Source organism: Hippichthys cyanospilos, chromosome 5, assembly GCF_059441005.1.
Source record: "Hippichthys cyanospilos isolate Australia breed blue-spotted pipefish chromosome 5, RoL_Hcya_1.0, whole genome shotgun sequence".
NCBI lineage: Eukaryota > Metazoa > Chordata > Actinopteri > Syngnathiformes > Syngnathidae > Hippichthys > Hippichthys cyanospilos.
Window position 1 is genome coordinate 25,021,720 of NC_142373.1, and position 20,847 is coordinate 25,042,566.

The 20,847-nt window shown below is 38.2% G+C and overlaps 1 protein-coding gene across 2 annotated transcripts in view; it reads left to right on the forward strand.

Moving 5' to 3' along the window:
• LOC148424099 (diacylglycerol kinase beta-like) overlaps nt 1-20,847 on the forward strand; it is a 101,100-nt gene that overhangs the window by 12,666 nt on the left and 67,587 nt on the right. The window contains exons 3-11 of one of the 2 annotated variants that reach the window (XM_088415670.1): nt 3,385-3,461; nt 10,450-10,470; nt 11,383-11,533; nt 13,541-13,603; nt 14,824-15,075; nt 16,565-16,717; nt 18,589-18,638; nt 18,912-18,986; nt 20,507-20,626. In XM_088415670.1, the coding sequence (XP_088271796.1) occupies nt 3,385-3,461; nt 10,450-10,470; nt 11,383-11,533; nt 13,541-13,603; nt 14,824-15,075; nt 16,565-16,717; nt 18,589-18,638; nt 18,912-18,986; nt 20,507-20,626 (962 nt within the window). The remainder of the gene's footprint in view (nt 1-3,384; nt 3,462-10,449; nt 10,471-11,382; nt 11,534-13,540; nt 13,604-14,823; nt 15,076-16,564; nt 16,718-18,588; nt 18,639-18,911; nt 18,987-20,506; nt 20,627-20,847) is intronic. The other variant, XM_088415671.1, reaches the window with a different exon arrangement.

Sequence of the window (20,847 nt, forward strand, 5' to 3'; positions counted from 1 at the left end):
ATTTTGAAATGAACATTTGATGCTTTGAACCTTGTGGCTTTGCTTTTGATGATTTGGACAATGTTGTACAGTTTTTGTGATGGCATGCGAAGAGTACACTAGAACAGCAATGCGTGGTGTCTTAGTCTTGCCGCAATATTATGTTTTGTAAGTTGTTGTTAATGAAATTACGCATGTCAGGTGAAGATTTTCAATTGTCTGTTGTTTGTTGTTTGATGTATGCCAGTAAATCAACACTTTTCTTGTTTTTAATTATTTTAATTCTAAAAATCATTAGTGATTTGATAAAAAAATTACAAAACGAAGTTCACACAAAAAACAACCCTTACCAAACTACCAAAACTTAGAAGACTCCAGACTAACAGAACAGAACATTTTCTCTGACAACTCTGCTGCTGGGGAGAATTCACAGGTTTCAGTCTAAGGCCGATGGGGAGGGGGGGGGGGGGGGGGGGGGGGGGGGGGGGTCTTTCTATATGACATGCTCACTAAGCTGGTTGAGTGACGTTACCTTAGGTTATGTTTAAATTAATGCTGGTGGTCACAGCAGTCCTGTTTGCACAAACGGAGTGTCGCATTGGATTTCGGACTTTTTTTTTTCTGTCTATCCAAGTATTAGTAACAGAACAAAATGGAGGCTGCTGAGTCCTGAAAGTTCAAAAGCACACGATGGTTCAGCCTGCATTTTACCAACTTTTTTATATCACCAGTTGGTCCACTACTCTTGTTTGGTCTACCTTGTCTATTTATTTAAATAATAAGCAAACCTGTTTACACAAACAGACACGTAATGGATTGGACATAGCATTTTCACCTGCTGGCCTTGTGGCCTATTTGTTAGTCAAACAAGCACGTGCCTGAATTCCTCTTCTTGTCCTTGTGCAGAAAACATAAAGCTTTATTACATGTTGCCTATCCATCATTCTCTCAGGGACTAACTGTCTAAGGTTACTGAGCATAGATGTCTGATTAGGAAGACAGGGTAGTCATCTTACCAAAGATAGTAAATTCATGCTGTCTACATCATTGACAGGGCGTATATTTAGCATTTCGGCCTTCAGTGATAAATTACCAGACTTAATCTGAAGGATTTCTCAAGGAATATTTATCTAATAACTTGACAAATACATAAAATGAAATAAAAAATGTATCATACTCACTCGAGATCATAGGCAACAAATAAGGTTGTGTAAAAAAAAACAAAAAACGAATCAATTAGTTGAATTAATTTGTTGTCATAGATTGATGTGGATGCATAAAACCATAAATGAATCTATAACCCACATAAAATGTATACATAATTGATAAACCTGTTAATGGCATTTTGAGGAACGTCATTCCACCACAAGGTGACGTATATCTCGAATATGTGGTTAAGAAGACAGGTCTGGTGAGGTTTGTGATGAATTAAGCAATTTCGCAGTATAAAATACAATTTAGAAAATTACACATGAAACTGGCTCTCACTCATATCTCATGAGTTGCTTGCTCGTTTGTTGTTTTCCATCAAATGGGCCCCCATATTGAGCTCTGATAAGCAAGGCTTGTTAAAATCATTCAGAATTCTGGGAGCATTTAACTTCACTTTCTTATCTTGTTTCATATTTTTTTTTGTATTAAACGAGGAGAGGAGAATCCTAGTTAGTGATTAGTACGAGGCTAAGGTTAATCATGAGTAGCCAACTGTACGCTAGCACATACGAAACATTTACTACTTAATGTAGTACTTTGTTGGACCTTCTCCACATGCAACAAACAGGAGGAAGACAAAAAGGTTTTCTTTCTTGCAAGGAGAGCGGACAGGAACCTGACCTTCTCAGCTCTCCTTCTGGTCTTGTTGCAGATCCTTTCTGCTCCCTATTTATTCATTTGGGATGGCCCTTGGTACAAAAGCCATTGCTGCCCTAAAGGATTTGGGGGAGAGGTCTTGGCAACAATGCAAACAATCAGTTTGTGATAGTGAGGGGTGTAGGTGCGCTTCCATGCTGTGATCTTCTTTGTCAGGAAAACAAAGACCAACTCCCATACTTTGTAGGGGGTGCAGGTGAGAGTCCACGCAGCCCCCATACTTTGCAGGGAATACAGGTGAGAGTCCATGCTGTCCTGCCTCGGGAGACGTGTCGGCCCCTCACAAGTGCTTCACCAACAGCTCCAGCAGAAAATATCCATGTCTACAGTTCTACTATACTATATATTAAGCAGTAAGTGTCCAGTGCAAGATGCCATGACACCAGCAGATGCCATCGGGTAAGATCCGCCTCATAATCAGGCCCATCCCAACAAAAGCGCCTCAGAGGAGCACCGGTCAATCGGAGCAAGTCCACATGGCAGCGTTCAATTCGTCTCTCACCATCTAGACCCCTCTCCACACCAGGCAAAAGGGGCAGGGAGGAAAAGAAGAAATCTGCAGTCAAGGAAATTGAGGAAGCACAAATTAAGTTCCATCTATGTACAGCATCTATGTTTTGGAAGCAGCGCTGTTGTAAATAAAACAACTTTTTAAATTTTGGTATAGTGTTTCTGATCATGTTTCGGCCAGAAGTGAAGTCCATTCTAAGCCTGATAAGTGGCCGCTGTTCAAAAGGTGGATGTGATAACCAGACATCGACACTGTTTGTTCTTCGCCATTGTGCTTTAACAGAAAACAATACATTAATTAAGTTTTAATTAAGAAAAATGAAAAACGATACATTATTCTCATGGTGATCTTATGATGAAAAAGTCAATGTGTAAGCAGGCTTGCGGTGTTTGCAATGCTTAACATTGACTAACAATGTTGCCAAAGTAAGATTCTGATCATGTTCTAGTATTGGTTGTGGTTGTTGCGGTTGGAGGTGATGGGAGTTGTGTTCTGTGATGTCCAGTGCCACGCCACAACACTAATGGACAAGTGTGAGCCACAGTGTACATGTAGGGTATGGATAAATTAACAATAGGTTGCTTTGCACATGATGCTTTTCATTAGCTTAAAGGCATCGCTTTTGCTAGTCAAAGCAACTTCCAAGCATGGCTGAAGAAGAGACAGGAAGCACTTCCGCCAGCTGCCTGGTCATTCTAAGAATGCGGATGAAGAATACAGGGTGGACTGAGGGCTGGCACATGGATGAGACAGATTGCCCCATATTAGCCAATTACACCAAGGCAAGAAATATGCTGCATGAAAATAGTATTACTACATTTATTTTCCTCTTTACCCTTTTGATTGATTAGACAACAGAATGCCAAAGATATGAAAACGATCATGTTGTTTCTTTTTTCTGCTCAATCAAGGCGGTGGAGCACTAATTTTTTTTTTCTATGAGGACAAACATGTAACCAAACTGAAGGAGCGTGCTTGTAGGGCCTTGAATTAACAGGTTTTTTTTTTCTTAATTTTCTCCACAGATTCGACAAAGAAGTTAAAGGATGTTCTTGAGGAGTTTCACGGCGAAGGAGTGCTCTCCAAATACAACCCTGAGCAGGTATGAACACATCATCATCTTCATTCTCTTCTTTGGCACAAAATTGCATTGGGCATTTGATTTGTGTGCGATCGGTGTGTGTTCCCAGTTGTGAATACTTTTTTAGCCATTGAGTGCTTTTTGAAGGGCCTATAAAGGCCTATACATGCTGGATTTTTTTGTTGATAATGAAAAACACGTTCAGTAAATCCAAGGCATAAAATCATCTTTATTGCTAACAAGGATTTGCGTCATTGGTTAATTAATGATGTTAACTACATTTTTGAAGATGTTTACAAAAACATATAAATTAAAATGGTAGAAAATAACTTCCTCAGTAACTTATTCCTCAATAAATACTTTTTTGAATACCCACATTTATTCAATGTTTCTGAAAATATTTAGGACACATTCAGTGATGCCGAACATGTCTGATGTTTAACAAAGATGTATGTCGGTTTCTTAAAGCAGCTGAATTGTTTTTGATTCTTACTTGGCATGGGATAAGATCTCATGCAACAGGATCACGTGAGGTTAGAACGCCATGAGATTTCTTGTGCCTGCACAGCACGAGTCACTTCAAGAGTAGTTGACTGCATCTCTCCCTATACGTGATTTTTTTTTTGTCATGTCAAAGTCAAATTAGTAATATTCAAGTAAATTGCAGCTACAGTGGTACCTTCACTTACAAACGTCTCATGTTACAAAAAAATTAACTTACAAAACGCCTCGGCGGAAAAAATATTGTGTCGAGTAACGAAAAGGTGACATTTTTGACATTTAAGAGATACGAGACACCAGTGCTGGCGCCAAGAAGACTTTAATGTAATATGCTATCACAACCTGCAATGTCTACTGTTTTAGTTACAGTTTGTAATGCATTTTTTTATCATTTATTAATTTGCCGGCTTGCCCACAAACGAGGCAATGGTTTTTTGCATTGATGTTAACTGTTTTCCACTTTTCATCTTTACTTTTTTCAGCCACACTTCCCACCAACAATTTAGACTGTAAAACCCTAACCCAAACATAAAAACACATATGTAACATACCCCTTTGGGCTGTCATGTCTGACGTTCACATTGTTAGCACATCGTTAGCACTTTAGCAATGAAACCACACAGGAAGCACTTCGCATTGACCCCAAACTAAACTTAAGTAATCTTACATGCTCAAAATAGCCCCCCCTTAAAATATATATGTATATTATTGCTCTTGTAGACTTGTAAATGTTCCTGGTTCACTGGAATCGTAAAATAAAAAGGTACAAATTAAAAACCCTAAGAGGGTGTCTATCTCTCTGCAGTCATCACCAACACACCAAAACCATCTCAAAGCAAACAAGTGAACTGCTTTCATATCGTCATCTGCTACAATTAATATGATTAATTTAAATGGTTTAGGAGGTTGTTTTTTTTTAGTTGTTCTTTACATGATATATTTTGATTATTATGCACTAATATAATTCTAATATGTATGTATGACCGTTTTTGATGTGTTTTTATATTTGATAATATTCATTTAAATGGTCTCGTAGCATTTTGGGGGGAATTGGAACAGATTAGACTATTTACATGTAAAAAGCGACCCTACTTATGAAATTACTTACGTAACAAATTAATTTCGAAAGTAGAAGCACCACTGTACTTGAAAACCAGACTTAGGTACATTAAGAAGGTCTTAGAATACTTACTATCTGTCCTAAAGCCCTTATTCCACCATGGCCAAATAATTGTGAATTATGGTTGTTTCAGTATATCTTGAGAACATCTTTAGAAGAATTGCGACATTGAATGAATCCTTCACATGAACGTGCATTCTCTACCTCAGTCAACACATAAATGTTTGCTTCACAGGGGCATAGGACTTTTAAAGTTAATTCACAACTGAATTTTATTTGAAAGTTACAAAATTGTACATTAGATTTATTGGGTGATGTGATGCAGAGCAGTTCACCATGGTGATTGTTGTTAAAATGATCTCTGCTTTTCTTTCTTCCGCCTTTCATTGCCTTGATGGACGACTCAAGCACACTCTTTGGCTCCATGTGGGCCAGACAGACTCATCGTCCATGTGGGCTCACCTGGCGCCACAATGGCTGACTTTGGCCTTGGTTTTTATCATCCATCATTTGGTGTGCATGTGCACGAATGAGTCATCGGGGCACTGTAGCAGCCACTGTGGTTGCCTTCAAGGAAAGGGCTACAATGGAGCCGTCTTCGATCGGATTCCAAAAAGTAGAGGCAACAAATGTTTTGATGCATTGTGGCTGATGCCTTGGTCAGGCAGATGGCGTACACGCACCCACGTTATTTCCCAGCACCATTACAAGTGATCTATCATGCAGCCTGTTGCATGTTTTACAAATATAGCAGCAAAATGAGCTCACCACCTGTCATACTGTACCAGTGACATTTAAGATACTCTAAGATTCTTTTCAGTGGGTACTCAGTTCCATCTACATTATGGCAACAGAAAGAATGAATTACAGTCATTCAACTTTCAACATCATAGACATATACCACTGTTATTTATGAAATTGTTGTCTCAAGCGTCACATTTTAGACCTCCGTCTAAGATGGTCCAAAATTGCCAACATTTTCAGAATGAGCACAGCACAGTCTGCCAAACATACAAAAGGAGGCTTTGCAGTGCACCTCTCTCTCTTATATACAGTACCAGTGGCGGTCCGTGCATTTCAAACTTAGGCCTTCAGTGATTCTGGGCTGCACAGGCTATTTCCTGGGGCATTCAAACATCAAAAAAACGGAATCAGCAATTAAAACTTATTATTATACGTGATACTGCCAAAACGTAAAATATTTAATGATAATTTAAAATTATTTGTCCACAAATAATAATGTTTTTATGAAGTTCACCAAGAGCAGGCAACCTTTAACAAGATTGTACACTAAATTATAATTCGCAGTTTAATATAAGAACATAATTTTATTTCTTTACCACTAATTGAATATGAACGAAATAAAATTACGGAAACATATTAATCATGAAAAAAATTAACATAAATCAAATGCTTTACTCACCAAAACGGCTGCATTTATATCTTGTAGCAAATGTATAATCACTATATTTACAATTCTATATGTTCATACTAACAATTATTCCAACACCCACTTATTTCAATAAAAAATCCATTCTTCTTTCTTTCCTCGGAAAGACTTCAATGGCTTGCTTGTAGAATGTGTCTGTGCTTTTCATTTCCAACAATAAATCCTTTTCTATTGACATGGACGCTAATGCTGAAAGTCGCATCCGTCCAATTTCCGCTTTGCTCTTCAATCATTTAATTTACTCCTTTTTAATGAAAAATGATCTAAATCTTACACTTTGTCCCTTTAAGTCAAAAAGGAGTCGGTAAACACAGGAAAACAATCATTAAACATCAAGTATTTTGTTTTGTTTTTTGAGTAAATGAAACATCTCACCATCGGTTAGTAGTTTTATATTGTAATACTGTATACTTTTCTCAGTGTGAAATTGAAGATTCTGCCTTGGCTATTCCAAGGTCAATTGTGTGTCATAAGTAGGCATTTAAATTAATGAGTCTTTTTCTTTTAAATAATGCAAACCCTATTGAGTTTTTTTTTTTTTTTCTTAAATAATGCGAACCCCCAAAAAGGTTTGCCCAATTGCAGACAGGCTTTAATTTGCGCGCCATAAAAGCAGGATGGATATCTCGGTTGCCATGTGGTCAACTGATCTTCTCAGCAAGCATACATATCATTTCGACAGGCGGCACCCCTTTTGTCCTTCATTTTGAATGCCCCAGACAAGCTCCATCAAATATATTGTGCCCTCCGCAAATGAACCACGCAAATGTGTCATGGCTGTCCTTGGCAACAATGTCACATGTCCATCACGTACCGGTAAGGTGTTGCAGACAGAGAGGGGGGAATTATTTAAATACTAGCACCACAAAGCTATTTGGGCCGCATAGCAAGCTACAAACAGAAACTTAAATAACAGAAGACAATGATAAGCAGACTTGTTGATTGTTCACGTTATCAATTCCGTAATTTATTGCGGGATAACGTTCCCAAAAATACCCGCAGTCACCAAAATCCGCAAGTTAGATATTGAACTTCATGTCCCTTTTATGTTCGTTCCTTTTGTTAAAACAATAAATACGTAAAAGGGATATATATTTTTTTGTCTGGTCTGACCTAAAGAGATAATTCTACAATGTATACGGTCACAAATGGCAAACATGAATTTTATTGATCAATAAAATTCATATTGTTTTTGACTGGCCTGGTTTAAAAAAAAAAGGATAATTGCAAGAAAACTAGCAATGAAAACCTGCAATAGAAAAAGTTTTGGTCATAAATGAAAATCCACAAGAGTGATGCAGCAATAGCCGAACTGCAATGTGTTGATTTCTAATTATCCGTCAAGCTGCTAATAGACATGCTTTGTACTGCCAGTATTCATGAATAAAGCTAGATCATACCGCACATTAAAAGCTGCTACTTGTTAGCTAACATGACATCGCCTTGCATAATGGGATAGTTATCCAAGTTAGCCGGTTGCACAATTAACCACTCAAAAACCAGTGGATTAAAAAGACTGCTCTGCAATGAGATCCCTCACTGATGAGGTGGAAATACCATCTGGATTTATGTTTCCCAAAACCACACAAGCCCAAAAAGTGAAAAAGAGACAATTTCCACAACCCGTTGCTATTCTAGCTATCTAGTGACGAAAAAAAGTCAGCACAGCTTCTTGAGTTTTCACTGTAGCAGTTGTGTATGCGTGTGTAGTGTGCAGTTATCGCACGATGCACAGCAAATTAAAGTCCGCTTGTGGGTTTGACCAAAAAAGGAAAGAAGAGTGCCGGTGGTGGTCTCTTTGGGAGCTGGCGGGGTTAAACCAACAGCGGCAAGTTGGGGAGGATGTTTCGTGAGTGACGGGGGTCCGAACCCATTGCACAACCACTTTTTTTTTTCCATTCCAAATCCTAAGGTGCACTATGTGATCCGCTTTACCTTTTTTGGTGTGCAGCAGATGGCTCCCTTGATGTTTTTATGGACATGATCATAGCACCCACTAATACATTTAATTAGAATATAGGCCACCCATGTGGTCTCCTTCTTTTAAAGCTTATTAAACACTGCAGGGCCCTTCCTCATGGGTTTCATTTGTTCTGTGAACAAGCTCGTGATTCAATTTGCGATACTGAAATGAATTGAAATGTCATTTAAGCTTTCCAGTCCCCCCCAAAACACCACAATTCTGTTCTGCTACACTTTCTTTTCACCCTTTCACTACTGATTCATTTTTTTCCGTCGAAAAAGAAAACTTATGGCATTTATTACTTGTTTATAAGTCTAGGATACTTGAAAAATTACTTAAAAAAATCCTACTTCCATAGATTAGGTTACTGGCCCTAGGATTTTTGGTCCCATTGATACTTAATAATAATAATAATAATAATAATAATAATAATAATAATAATATAAAGGTGCCAGAGAAGTGAAAATGATCACCAAACGCCTATAATACATGCATACAGTAATCAGTGTAAGCTATAGTAACACCCATATAGCACATATTATTATATTTCCAGAGTACTAGATGGTTAATTGAGGAGAAAGTGTACAACGCAAGCTACCTTGTTGGCAGTGGGCTCAGCACTGACTTGTTTTGTACGGCAAAGTTGCTAGTAGCAAGTGAACCACTGGGAACCCCATTCATCTTATTCCTACACCCACAGCTATTTTATCAGAAGTGCAGGGACACATTATCCCAATGGTTAAAAGAAAAAAAGAGCATCGTAATTGTAAAATATGAATTCTGTAATCTCTGTCACATTGCAGAGGTTATGCTCCCGATCACCCCTGTAATAAGGGAAATCTTTAAAAAAGAAACCATCGGTTTAAAACTATTCTCAAGTCATGTTTACACAGAATTTTTGGCACACAAACTTCTTTTAAGGTCTTTAAAATCCATCCATCCATACATTCTCATCGCCGCTTATCCTCTCTAGGGTCGCTGGCCTGCTGTTGCCTCACCTTGTTCTTGGGGCAGTAGTTCGCGGGACACCCTGGACTGCTAATGGCAGGGCACACAGAGATATACAACGGTCTTTATGATGACTCCTAAAAGAAATTAAGAGAGCAGGACCAATGAATAAAGAAACAAATATTGTACTTATTGTACAAGTTATGCAATATTTCAAATCATGTACCAATTCCTCTATGTTACAAAATCCTGCTTTTTCTAAACAAACTAACTTAACTTATCTCACACTAAACAGCACAGGCCAAAGATTTGGATACACCTTCTCATTTAGTGTGTTTTCTATATTTTCGTGACTATTTAAATTGTAGATTATCATATCAGACAACTGTTGAATTTCAGATTATGGCAAGAACCAATAAGATAATCAAAGAAAAATGAGTGGCCATTATTAGTTTAAGAAAGTGAAGGGGAGGTGTGCGGAAACCTTTGGGCTATACTGTACATCATTAATAATGCCCAAAAATAAACATTATGTAATCAAAATACAGTCATCACTTTAGGTAGGGGTAAAAAGCATGATTTCAAGGGATGCTATTCAAAAATTTTCAACAAAACCACGTTATGCTAAAATGCTTCCTGTTTTTTTCTTAAGCTTTCAAATTTACAAAATTTCAACCTGAAGAAATGTGCCACCGTCTCGAGTTGGACAGTGGAATCACACACGCTCTAAATGAGTGAAAGACCACAAGTTATTATTTGTGAAAAAAAATAAATAAGGAAGCCCATGAAGCGGGACCCCTATCTAAGTTCTTTGAAATGTGGTCTTCAGGATATGCGTTGTAGCCTAAATATGTCACAACAACACCTATACTTTTTTTTAGGAATTTGTATATATGAAAGATGTATTGAATGGGCAAGTTGGTTTAAGAGATTTATAAACATAACCGACATCATCTTGAATCCTTTCGTCCTTCCTTCCTTCTTCCTCCTTGCTGGATATCTTTTCACGGGTGCACGCATTAAACAGCACCGAGATGTTCTCGACAAAGTAAGACTTCGTCCAGATGGTGGTCAGGGTGCATGCTGTTTTGATGTGGTGTCTCTGTCAGTGGGTTGCATGTACATTGGGTGTCAACATTCACAACAAGCTGCTGTGCGTCACTCGATAGCAGTGTGTGGCAGCAGTGGGGAGACTTAACTGGCGACATGCGACAATTGACAATGCGTTGTGAAGTGGTTTTAAGATTATGCACCCCCCTGACAGCAAATACTTATTCATCTGACATCTACTGTATGTGTTAAATATATTTATCTGTTCATGAGTGCAACAATTCCACCTGCTTTTCATTGCCAGTTGTACTGCTGTATCATTATTCATACATGTGAATCGACGTAAACGCTTTTCTTGAGATAACCAATTTGCATACTACTCAATGACCATTCCCATGTTTGTCTTTTGGCTTGTTCTTCCACACTATAAGCATTCAATACTCAAATTACAGATCATACTTTTGTCACTCAGAACAGAGAAGAAGCTTCCACAAAGGTGATAAATCAAGTCAAGTCCAATCTATGATTAATTATTAGCTAAGAATTGCATCCCAATACTTGGGTCCATTATTACTGTTATTGGGCATATTTAACATGGTTAATACTGTATTTCCTTTACAGAAGCTTCATTTGGCAGCAATTGCCCTTTGTCTTTCAATCACCCATTCATTCATATATATATATATATATATATATATATATATATATATATATATATATATATATATATATATATATATATATATATATATATATATATATAGATAGATAGATAGATAGATAGATAGATAGATAGATAGATAGATAGATAGATAGATAGATATACATATATAAAGATATATAGAGAGTGAGAGATTGATTTTAAGTGTGATATGTTTGTCATCAACTAATTTGTTCCTTTTTGGTGCAGCCTATCGACTATGAGGGCTTCCAGCTCTTCATGGCTACCTACCTGGAGAACGATATCCCAGAAGAGCTGTGTCGCCATCTCTTCACCTCCTTCAAGAGCAAAACAGGAGGAGCCTCTCCTGATCATTGTCGAGCAGCAGCAAGCTTACTGGGTGAGCTCCCCTCGTTTTATTTCCTTAATTCTCCTTACAACATACTATAACCCTTAACCTGGTCAATGAGAACATTAGGCTTGATAGCAATTCATTTGGAAGCTCTATAATTAAGTGAAGAATTCAGAGGCACAGTGGATGAGTGGTTTGCAAGTCTGCTTCACCCCTGAAGTTCAGAGTTCAAATTTCAACGTTCTTGTGTGGAGTTTGTATGTGTGTCCACAGGTTTCTTTCAACATTTCATAAACAAACATGTAAGGTTTACAAAGGCTCAAACTTGTCTGTGACTCATTTATTGAAAAATGGAAGAGTAATTTTCTTCATGGATGGATAAATAAATTCAGCTTCACACTAATTAAATACTAACAAAATGATACCAGCAAATATAGAATAAAACTCGGGTTGACATTTTGAATTTGAGTCAGGGTTAATGGGCTTCAGTTATATTTTTTCTTTATAAGATTTATAGATTTCGTATGATTGCTTGATAGCACACTGACTGTTATTTGCAATTTGACTTTTCGTAGTGATTATTATAAGTATTAATACCAGTATTATAAGTATTAGTTATTAAATACACTATTGAGCTTTGTATTTAAATAATATTCATAGTTTAAAAACTTCTATCTTGCATATCCTTGCTAAGGCCCAATTAGAGTGACATTTTTCACTTTTCAATGCACCCTTTGGTTACTTGAATGCTGTCATCTCCCAGGGATCCCAGAATGGTTTGCTCAACTATATGCAAGCAACGTATTCATTCAAATCATATTTAAAAAGCCAAATAATACTAACGCTTAATTCTAAACATCTTTTTTAACTTTAGGCCTGTACAATGAATGTGTTGAGCAAGATGATAAACAGTTTGCATTTCAGTTCATAAAATCATGACTTTGAAATGCATTGACATTGAGTTCCCAGCCTTGCAAGGCTCCCCCCCTCCAAATAGTAGCTGTATATATGGCTGTTGAAACGTCTCTCAGAAATTTTGAAAATTTAACTCCGTGATACACCATTACCTTTAGTGTCATGTGAGACGGGTGTTGACGATTACAATGACGGTTCTTCAGTACTGACAAATAGCCCACTTGTGGTATTATTAATTTTTGCATCAAGCTAAACCAAGATTTATTTTGTTTTAATCTTTCATTTCATATTTATAGTGGTTTGGTTGTATGACAGACGATTTCATAAGTTAATGCAAGATTTAACACATTCATAACCTATTTGAATAGCTTTTACAAAATCGACTTGCTTTGTGTATTTTTGTTGCAGCATATAATGGACTTGCTTATGTAAATATTTGATTGATTTGCGATGAAGCGAAGCATGTGAATTATAAATATCTACGGCAATTTCTTACGTGGGTGATTGTTTCAGGTGACAGCACCGTGCCCAAATGGTTGACGCGGCTGCTTTCCAGTACTAATTTTGAATCCTAGCTTCACCCTTCTTCTGTTGAGTTTCTGCATAAAAACATGCGTACAGGGTTAATTAAAGGCTAAACTGTCCATAGGAGTGTGGTTTTTATGTTTGTGGTATGCCCTTTGTAAACCGGCGTAAGACATCTCACAGTCAGGGTTTACTTTCTCCATATACTCTGTTTTTCTTTAGCATGTCATTGTAGATGTGAATGAAAGTGTGAATGTATAAGGTCAACTGGGATCATCTGTAGTTAACCCTGACCCTGATGAGGACAAAGAGAGAGAGAGAAATTGGATGGAGCGTTGTTTCGGCCTGCACTGCCCCCTGGTGTTTGGTGAATTGTAAATAACACAACCAGGGAGAGATTAATACTGAGAGCTTCACTAATCTCCATCTTCTCGAGTAAAGAAGAATGATCAATTAAGATATGATAGAAATGCTGTTTATAAAAAGCAACATTAGTGTTTTTCAGTTTTTTACTGAGGTAACCAAGGTAAAAGAGAAGGCCCAGCATGGAACCAAGCCTTATTATTCCTGTACCAATGTTGTTTTATTGCTACTCATTGTGTTTCCTTCTCAAAGAGTCCTGTTCCATTGATGCTGGCATATCTATTCACACCGAGGTGGCCTGTGCCCCCATCACAGGTACTAGCAGACCTGCCTTGACGGACTGACTGTACCCTCCCACCTCCTACCCAACACCACCTGCTACCGCTTTTGTGTTAATATGAATCTTTTGGTTGAACATTGTGCAATCCATTTTGTGAAATTTGTTTAGCCAAGTGTTGTAACTTCAACAGCTTCCTTTATGAGTTACGTGTCTTTGCTATATTATTGTGGTGTGCTCTTTTGCTTCCCATCCAGCAAAAAATGTTTGAAAATACATTGAAAAGATGTCACTTACGTACGCCCAAAACATCTGAGTCTGGTTGAAAAGCGAAAGTTGAAATGACGCAATTTTCAAGCAGTTAAAAAGGACCTCTTTGGATAAAGTTGTATTTTTAGTGTGTAAAGGTGAAAAGCTGTCATATTCAAGCAGTTGAAAATATGAGTTCTTTGACCAGGAACTCTAAATTTTCCTTAATAAAAGTGGGTATTAATACATTGACAAACACAGACTTCTCTAAATTGGATTGAATTTATTAGATTCGACTTTACTTCAACAAATTTTGTAGTAAATTTGGATCAGTTTGAAGTGGCTTTCTGGACGGATGGCATTGGACGGGCTAAACATAACTAAATTTTGAATTACTATTTTTAGACATAAATTTTACAATTGAACCACATTGAATGTACTGAACACAACCCTATTATCAACGACTACCCGTACTTTTGGCCTAAATTTAGACCCCATTTGGAGGGAAAACCTTGTTTTCAAGGACAATTTTTGGACTAACCAACCGCTAAATCCAAAATGGATGGACCAGATTCAGCCCAAAATTCAATGTCCAGAAGACGCCTGGTGCTGGGTGGGTTCAAACTACCCAACCTGTGTTTCTTTCTTGTTTTTTGCAACAAGGAAACCTTTCAATACGAATGCCTAAAAATTTTCAGTGAATGTCCACATATCATTGCACCATATTGTTCATTATCTCCAAGAAGAACTTGCAAAAAAACAACAAAAAAGGGTAAAGGGGAATAAATGTCAATGCAGTATCTCAGGTACCGACCAATCACAGCTGACATGTTTTCTGTGGAGTCACGTGACATTCACAACCTGAGCTGTGATTGGTGGTGGAATTTTAACCTGATAACCAATCATTTTCTAATGGAGAACATCATTGCTCTTATACTCAGGGTTTGTATTCGATTCGAGAGGTCACATTTGACCTGTTTTTAATGGACTCCTACTTTTTGTGTCCAAGGCATGAATGGTAAGAGCATCCTGTCTGCGATGGGTCGACACACGCCAGAGATTGCCGGCAGCACGGGGGCCACAACCTCCCCCTGTTCGTCCCGCTCCTCCTCGCAGAGGTCAAGAACAGGGGCCCACACGCCCGGGGGGCCCCACCGCTCTCCATGCATCCAAGTTAAGCCCTCCCAGAGCAGCAATAACGCCCTAACTCCAAATGCAGGGTTAGCCAGGTCACCGGTTTCACCCCCAAAACTCTCACCAGGTGAGCCAGGCAATTTAGCTTATGAATTTTAGTCATTTTTAAACAGCTACCTGTGTCCTTTAAATCTAGGTTCTATTATTATTTGTGTTTTAATCAGTTGTGCATTGAAATGTATGACAAACTTTGAAGCTGCCTTGTGGGAAACACTGTGATTGTCATCAACCATAATCACTCATTCAGCCAAAACACTTTACTTGCCACACCCAGTTGACATTTAATGTCACACAGAACATGAAATTGAGACAATTACAGTTTGTGTATTTCAACTAAGCACATATCGCTTAGCCTGAAGTCCATGTAGCTGAAGGCTAACAAACATATCCAAACACAATAACACATAGTATCTACTGTAAATGTTTTGGTTAAAAAGTGTTTATGTTTTAATCAACAAATATTTGAACCCTAATGATGCAGCAAAGCACGTAGGCCACAATTCAAGTCAAACTCAAGGCCCAGGGGACACAGCCGACCTGCCACATCATTATACGTGGCCTGCAAAATGCTAATTATAAAAAATATTCAAATGTTATCTAAATTTTAACTTGCTAAGGGGAAAGAAGGCCATTTTTTTTCTCTATGAGAATTGATCTCGGCATATGTAAATACTGTATTCGGGGAAAAAGTTACAATTTTTACCATATGGAGGTGTATTTTTTATTATTATTAAATGGGTGTCCCGTTTACGTGTAAGATTTAGAACGTTTTTCACTAGAAGGGAATAAATTAAATTATTATAAATTTAAAAAACGTGCAAATAAATGTGTTATTAATGACCAACAGTGTATTTTAAATATAACTGTAGGTCTTACACAGTGTCCCTTTAAATCCACGATTTTACTGGGACAATTGGACATGTTATAATGCACAGGTGTCAAACACAATGGGCCAGATCTGGGCCGCCACATCATTTTACTTTGCCAGCAAAATGCTAATTATGACATCAAGTTTACAGCTAAAATACCAAATTTGCAAGTTATCTTTAATTTTTACTGTTTGTTGTTGTTGTTACCAATACCCCTTTTGAACAGTTTTATCAGCCTCTGATTTCAAAATGTGTAAATGTGTTACGATCATATTTTTAATTTATTTGACTTCACAATCAAAACAGCCCTCCGATAGAAACTATAAGTAGAATGTGCCCCACCATAAAAATGAGTTTGACACTGCTTTACATTCTATTTAATCTGAACAAATACATTTTTATGTTTGATCCTCCTGGTGGGTGTTCAATTTATACTGGATTAGATATTTGGCTCTATATCAAACAGAAATAAGAGCAAACTGCTTATTGACAATGTCATGTAAGTGTGTACTATGTCTCTAATGTGTAGTAATAGTGTTTTATTATCATTAATCAAGTTTAGAATGTTTTTAGACACTAAAACCTAAAAAAAAAAAAATCCATGTTATATAAATTGCAAACAAGAGCCATAAGAAATTATAACAGAAAACATATTAATTGATAACAAAATAAACTGTGCCCCAACAGAGAGAAGCCGCTCGGAGAAACATTTGTCGTTGCGGAGGAGCCCGTCACCCCTCACGGGGTCCCCCCAGTCAGTGCCGCAGGTGGTTTTCCTGAAGGACATAGTTTGCTACCTTTCCCTGCTGGAACGTGGCACGCCCGAGGACAAGCTGGAGTGTGAGTGGCAAACACGGGTACCGGGATTTGTGCAAGATTCCTTTTCTTTCTCAGTGCTGCCTAGTTAAGAATGAGTAGTTCTAGCCAGTGTAACTAAAACTATGGAACCGTTTCTTACACTAATCAAGTTTCAACTCAGACGAAGGATGAACTCAGACGCCGGTTCGGTGTGCTTGTTTCTTTTATTGAAAATTTTGCAGAAACAATAATAATCCCAGCTAACACAAGCTGCTTGTTTGCTGAGACTAATGCACTGGCTGCTAAAAGCCATCTGATTGTCTCGTTTGTCCCGTTACCATTATAACCATAAGTAAGATGTCCGATATACAAATGCTGTATGTCTGTATGTCATAACTCGGTTTATGTGGTTGACGGGTGCAATCTTTCTCAAATGTTGTTGAATAAAAAATTCTAATCATTAAGTTTCCATTTAATAGGATGCACTCATACTTTTGGCCAACAGTTTGAGAAAAAAGTGTGTCCTATAGTTATGGCAAGCTGTTTCACTTTCAGTTTATAAATCAAACCTGCATGGCAAGTGAATTGGACACTTTAAATTGTCCGAATTGTCCTGGATGGTTTTTCGTCTGCAATTAGCTGACAACCAGTCCAGGATGTCCCCCATCTACTGCCTGAAGTCAGCTGGCCTGTGACCCTTGTGAGGATAAGCAGCTATAAAAAAAATGGACACGGCACGAAATCCCAGTAAGCACTTTAAGTTTCAAGAATTGTGAAAAATAATACGACATAACATAATAATGATAAAGAGTTAATCCTTTCAAGTGACACTATGTAAGATTTAGACAGTTTTTAAATAAAAAATGAATAAATTAAATCATTATACCTTTCAAAAACTTGCAATTAATGGTGTTCTTAACAACCAACAGTATGTTTTAAACATAATCATAAGGGAAGAATAAAGGGATATAGCAATATAGGGGTACTCTAAAACTTGCTGGGTGCAATATTGCTACTTTGGCACTTAAAGCATTAAGGTTAATGCACAGTCAGTGCTTCAATGTAGACAAAAATGCAATGTATCAAAATGTAAGGTGAATGTAAGAAAATGCAAGAGTTGAATCTTGTAAAGTCATTGTGTTCTGAACAAAATGAATCGTTAAGGATAATTCGGCATGAGGTTGTGATCAATTTCAGTAGTGTAGAATAAGTCATTTTTAGTATTAGTAATTATTATACTTTTTCCATTGTCATCCAGTCTTACTTTAAATTACTTCAATAATGAAGAAAATTGTATTTCATAGTTTTCTAAAAACGGTAGTGATATATTAGCAGGACTTCATTGCTGATGGAAGGATGTGTATTAGAGTGAAGAGTATGGCTTAAAACACAGACGCATGCACGCACACACACACACACTCATGTAAACCAAATATTGCTACCAATAGACACAGTCAACACATGATTGATATCCAGAAGCTGTATTATTGTTTTTAAATGCAACAATGGTGTCACAGCACTACTTTTTATCTCACTGCAGCTCATCAAATCAATTTAACAAAGTTTCTTGACACAAAGATGTATTGTTAAAAAAAAAAATAAAAAAAAAAGCTCCTTGGCATGAGACACCACAGATGGCGGCACAGTAATACATTTATTGTCTTGGCCTCAGCAGAAAGACAGATAATAAGTGAGTTCTTCGGCAAATAATGGAGACTCATTCCTCATTTGCGAATGATGAACTGTCACGATGCAGGGTTCGCTTTATATACAGTACAACTGAGCATGGCATGATGCTAATGCTAATGCCCCACTTGACTCATTCGCACATTAAAGAGTATAGTATTCCACTTTTTGAACGACTGTACATCCCATTTCACCAAGGAAACATGAGCTCTCTGTTTCTCTTCCAGTCATGTTCAGGCTGTACGACACTGACGGCAACGGGGTCTTGGACAGTTCGGTGAGTTCTACCGCCACCTTCGCCAATGTTGTCTTTTCTTTCCATCCTCCTTATCCGTTCTGCTAAGAATAGAAGTTGGTTGGCACGCAGCGTGTTGACATTAGGATCGTTTGTAATGGTCAGTCTGTTTTAATGCTAGCCAGGTTCCAAGGCATAAACAGAACATAGCCGCTCGTATGGAATTCGTAGCATCTTTACATCATGTTTGGACGTGAGAGGTTGTGATCCATGTGGCACAATGCTTTGTTTTGTCCTATTTGGGATCTTTGGTAGGAGCTGGACCGCATCATCAATCAAATGGTCCACGTTGCGGAGTATCTGGAGTGGGACTCGACAGAACTTCGGCCGGTGAGCAGCACAGAACACAGATTTATCGCCACTTTAAAGTAAATACCTACTGTACAGAGTTGTTGATTCTGCTAGTGTACCTAATGAACTCTCCAGTAGGTGTGTTACCCAATGGAACTTCCTTAGAGGAGTACGGTCCAAGTCATTCAAATTGTATGTTTAGGCTTAACAAACATAATTTGCCAGGCCTAGAATGTCAAGCATTTTGCCACTGTACGGGCAATGTTTTTAAGGGGAAGTCGGGCAAAAATGTTCAATAATAATTCAGTGTGCCCCCACTAATCTAAAGATGAATGCTGATTATTATTGTGTTTGTGGAATATGAATTACCATCTGTTTTCAAGCATTTCCGAGGGAGGCAGTTTTATCACTTGCTGTCTGCTGAGTACTGTACTTGTAATGAGCACTTGTGTATCACATGTCCTCTGTGTTTGGTCATGTGACATTTGCAGGCTGAGCCATGATTGAGCATGGTTTTCAGCATCAGCAAATGGCAAATGGCAGCCTCCTGAGATGGCTAAAAAAGACATTGCTGTTTAATTCATACAGAACTCGACAAAGACAATATTAATCAGAATACAGCGTATACAGTGGGGCTGCATAGAACATACAAAATGACGTTTTGGGTTTGAATCAAATTAAATCTAACATTTCTTAATGTCACACAGGGAAATCTGTGCAACTTTCACATGAAAAATGTAAAAATGTAGGCAAGGAATGCATATATGTAAATATATTTTTGACAGAGTTTTAGGCACAGTCTACATGTAGCTGAGGTTCTTGCAAACAGGTGATCTGCGGTTTTCCCTATTCTTCACGTGCCTGTTATTTTTTTTCTTTTTCATAAAAAAAGAAGATCACTAAAACCTCTGACCAAAGATTTACCATATTCTCTGGATACTGCTCTGAAATTCTGACAGAGCCTTCTGTCGTAAGGAGTTTCAACGCCTCCAACGGCGATTCTCCCACGTCCCGAAGGAGGCGGGCGACATTAAACCCGAGTGAACCATGTTCCGCGGCTCCATTGTTGGAACTCTGGCTGTAAGGTAGTCTATGCCTGTCAAGGCGGCAATCTCCGAACCCGCCGGTGGACACCAGCGGAAGTGAAGGCCATCAAGCTGGAAAAGGAGTCTTAACGGGCCTTTTTGGCCTGTGGGACTCTGGAGGCAGTGGTTGTGTGGTAGGAGTTCTCAGTTGTGGTAGGAGTTCTGTGATGCCATGAAGATCAACTTACGGACAGCTTTGATGAAATTTTGGTCCAACATCTGACAACTCAGAAGAAGGAAGCAGGGCACCATTAACATTCTGTGGTAGAAATATGGTGATCTCGACTAGGGTTGAAGTCACTGATGTAGTTAAAACTCCTCAGTGGCGAGGCCTGGGGGCTGGATGCGATCTGCTCGGAGTTCCTAAAAGCGCCTGATGTCGTTGAGGATTTTTTACACACCAAGGGTGGGAGAATATGCAAACTCAGGTTACGTGTAGACAAGGTCTCAGTGCTTCTTCCTCTGGTACCGTAGATTCTAAAAGAAATGATGGAGGAGATCGACTTTGACCGAGATGGCACAGTGACCTTGGAAGAGTGGATCAGAGGAGGCCTGACCACCATCCCATTACTGGTTCTCCTTGGCATGGACACGGTTAGTGTTCTCATTTCTCTAAGTTCACTGGCCGGAAATGTAAAATGTCTTCAAAATCTAGGGCACGTTTTTGTGGACAGACATACGTGCAAACTGGTGCATCTTGATTTTCCTGCTGCGGCAAGTCTGCTTCATCGTGTTTGTCTATTCGGCAGACTGTGTTGTATTTGACTGGTCATTTCAGCAGACGAGCATTGTCTATTACATGATCCAGCACACCT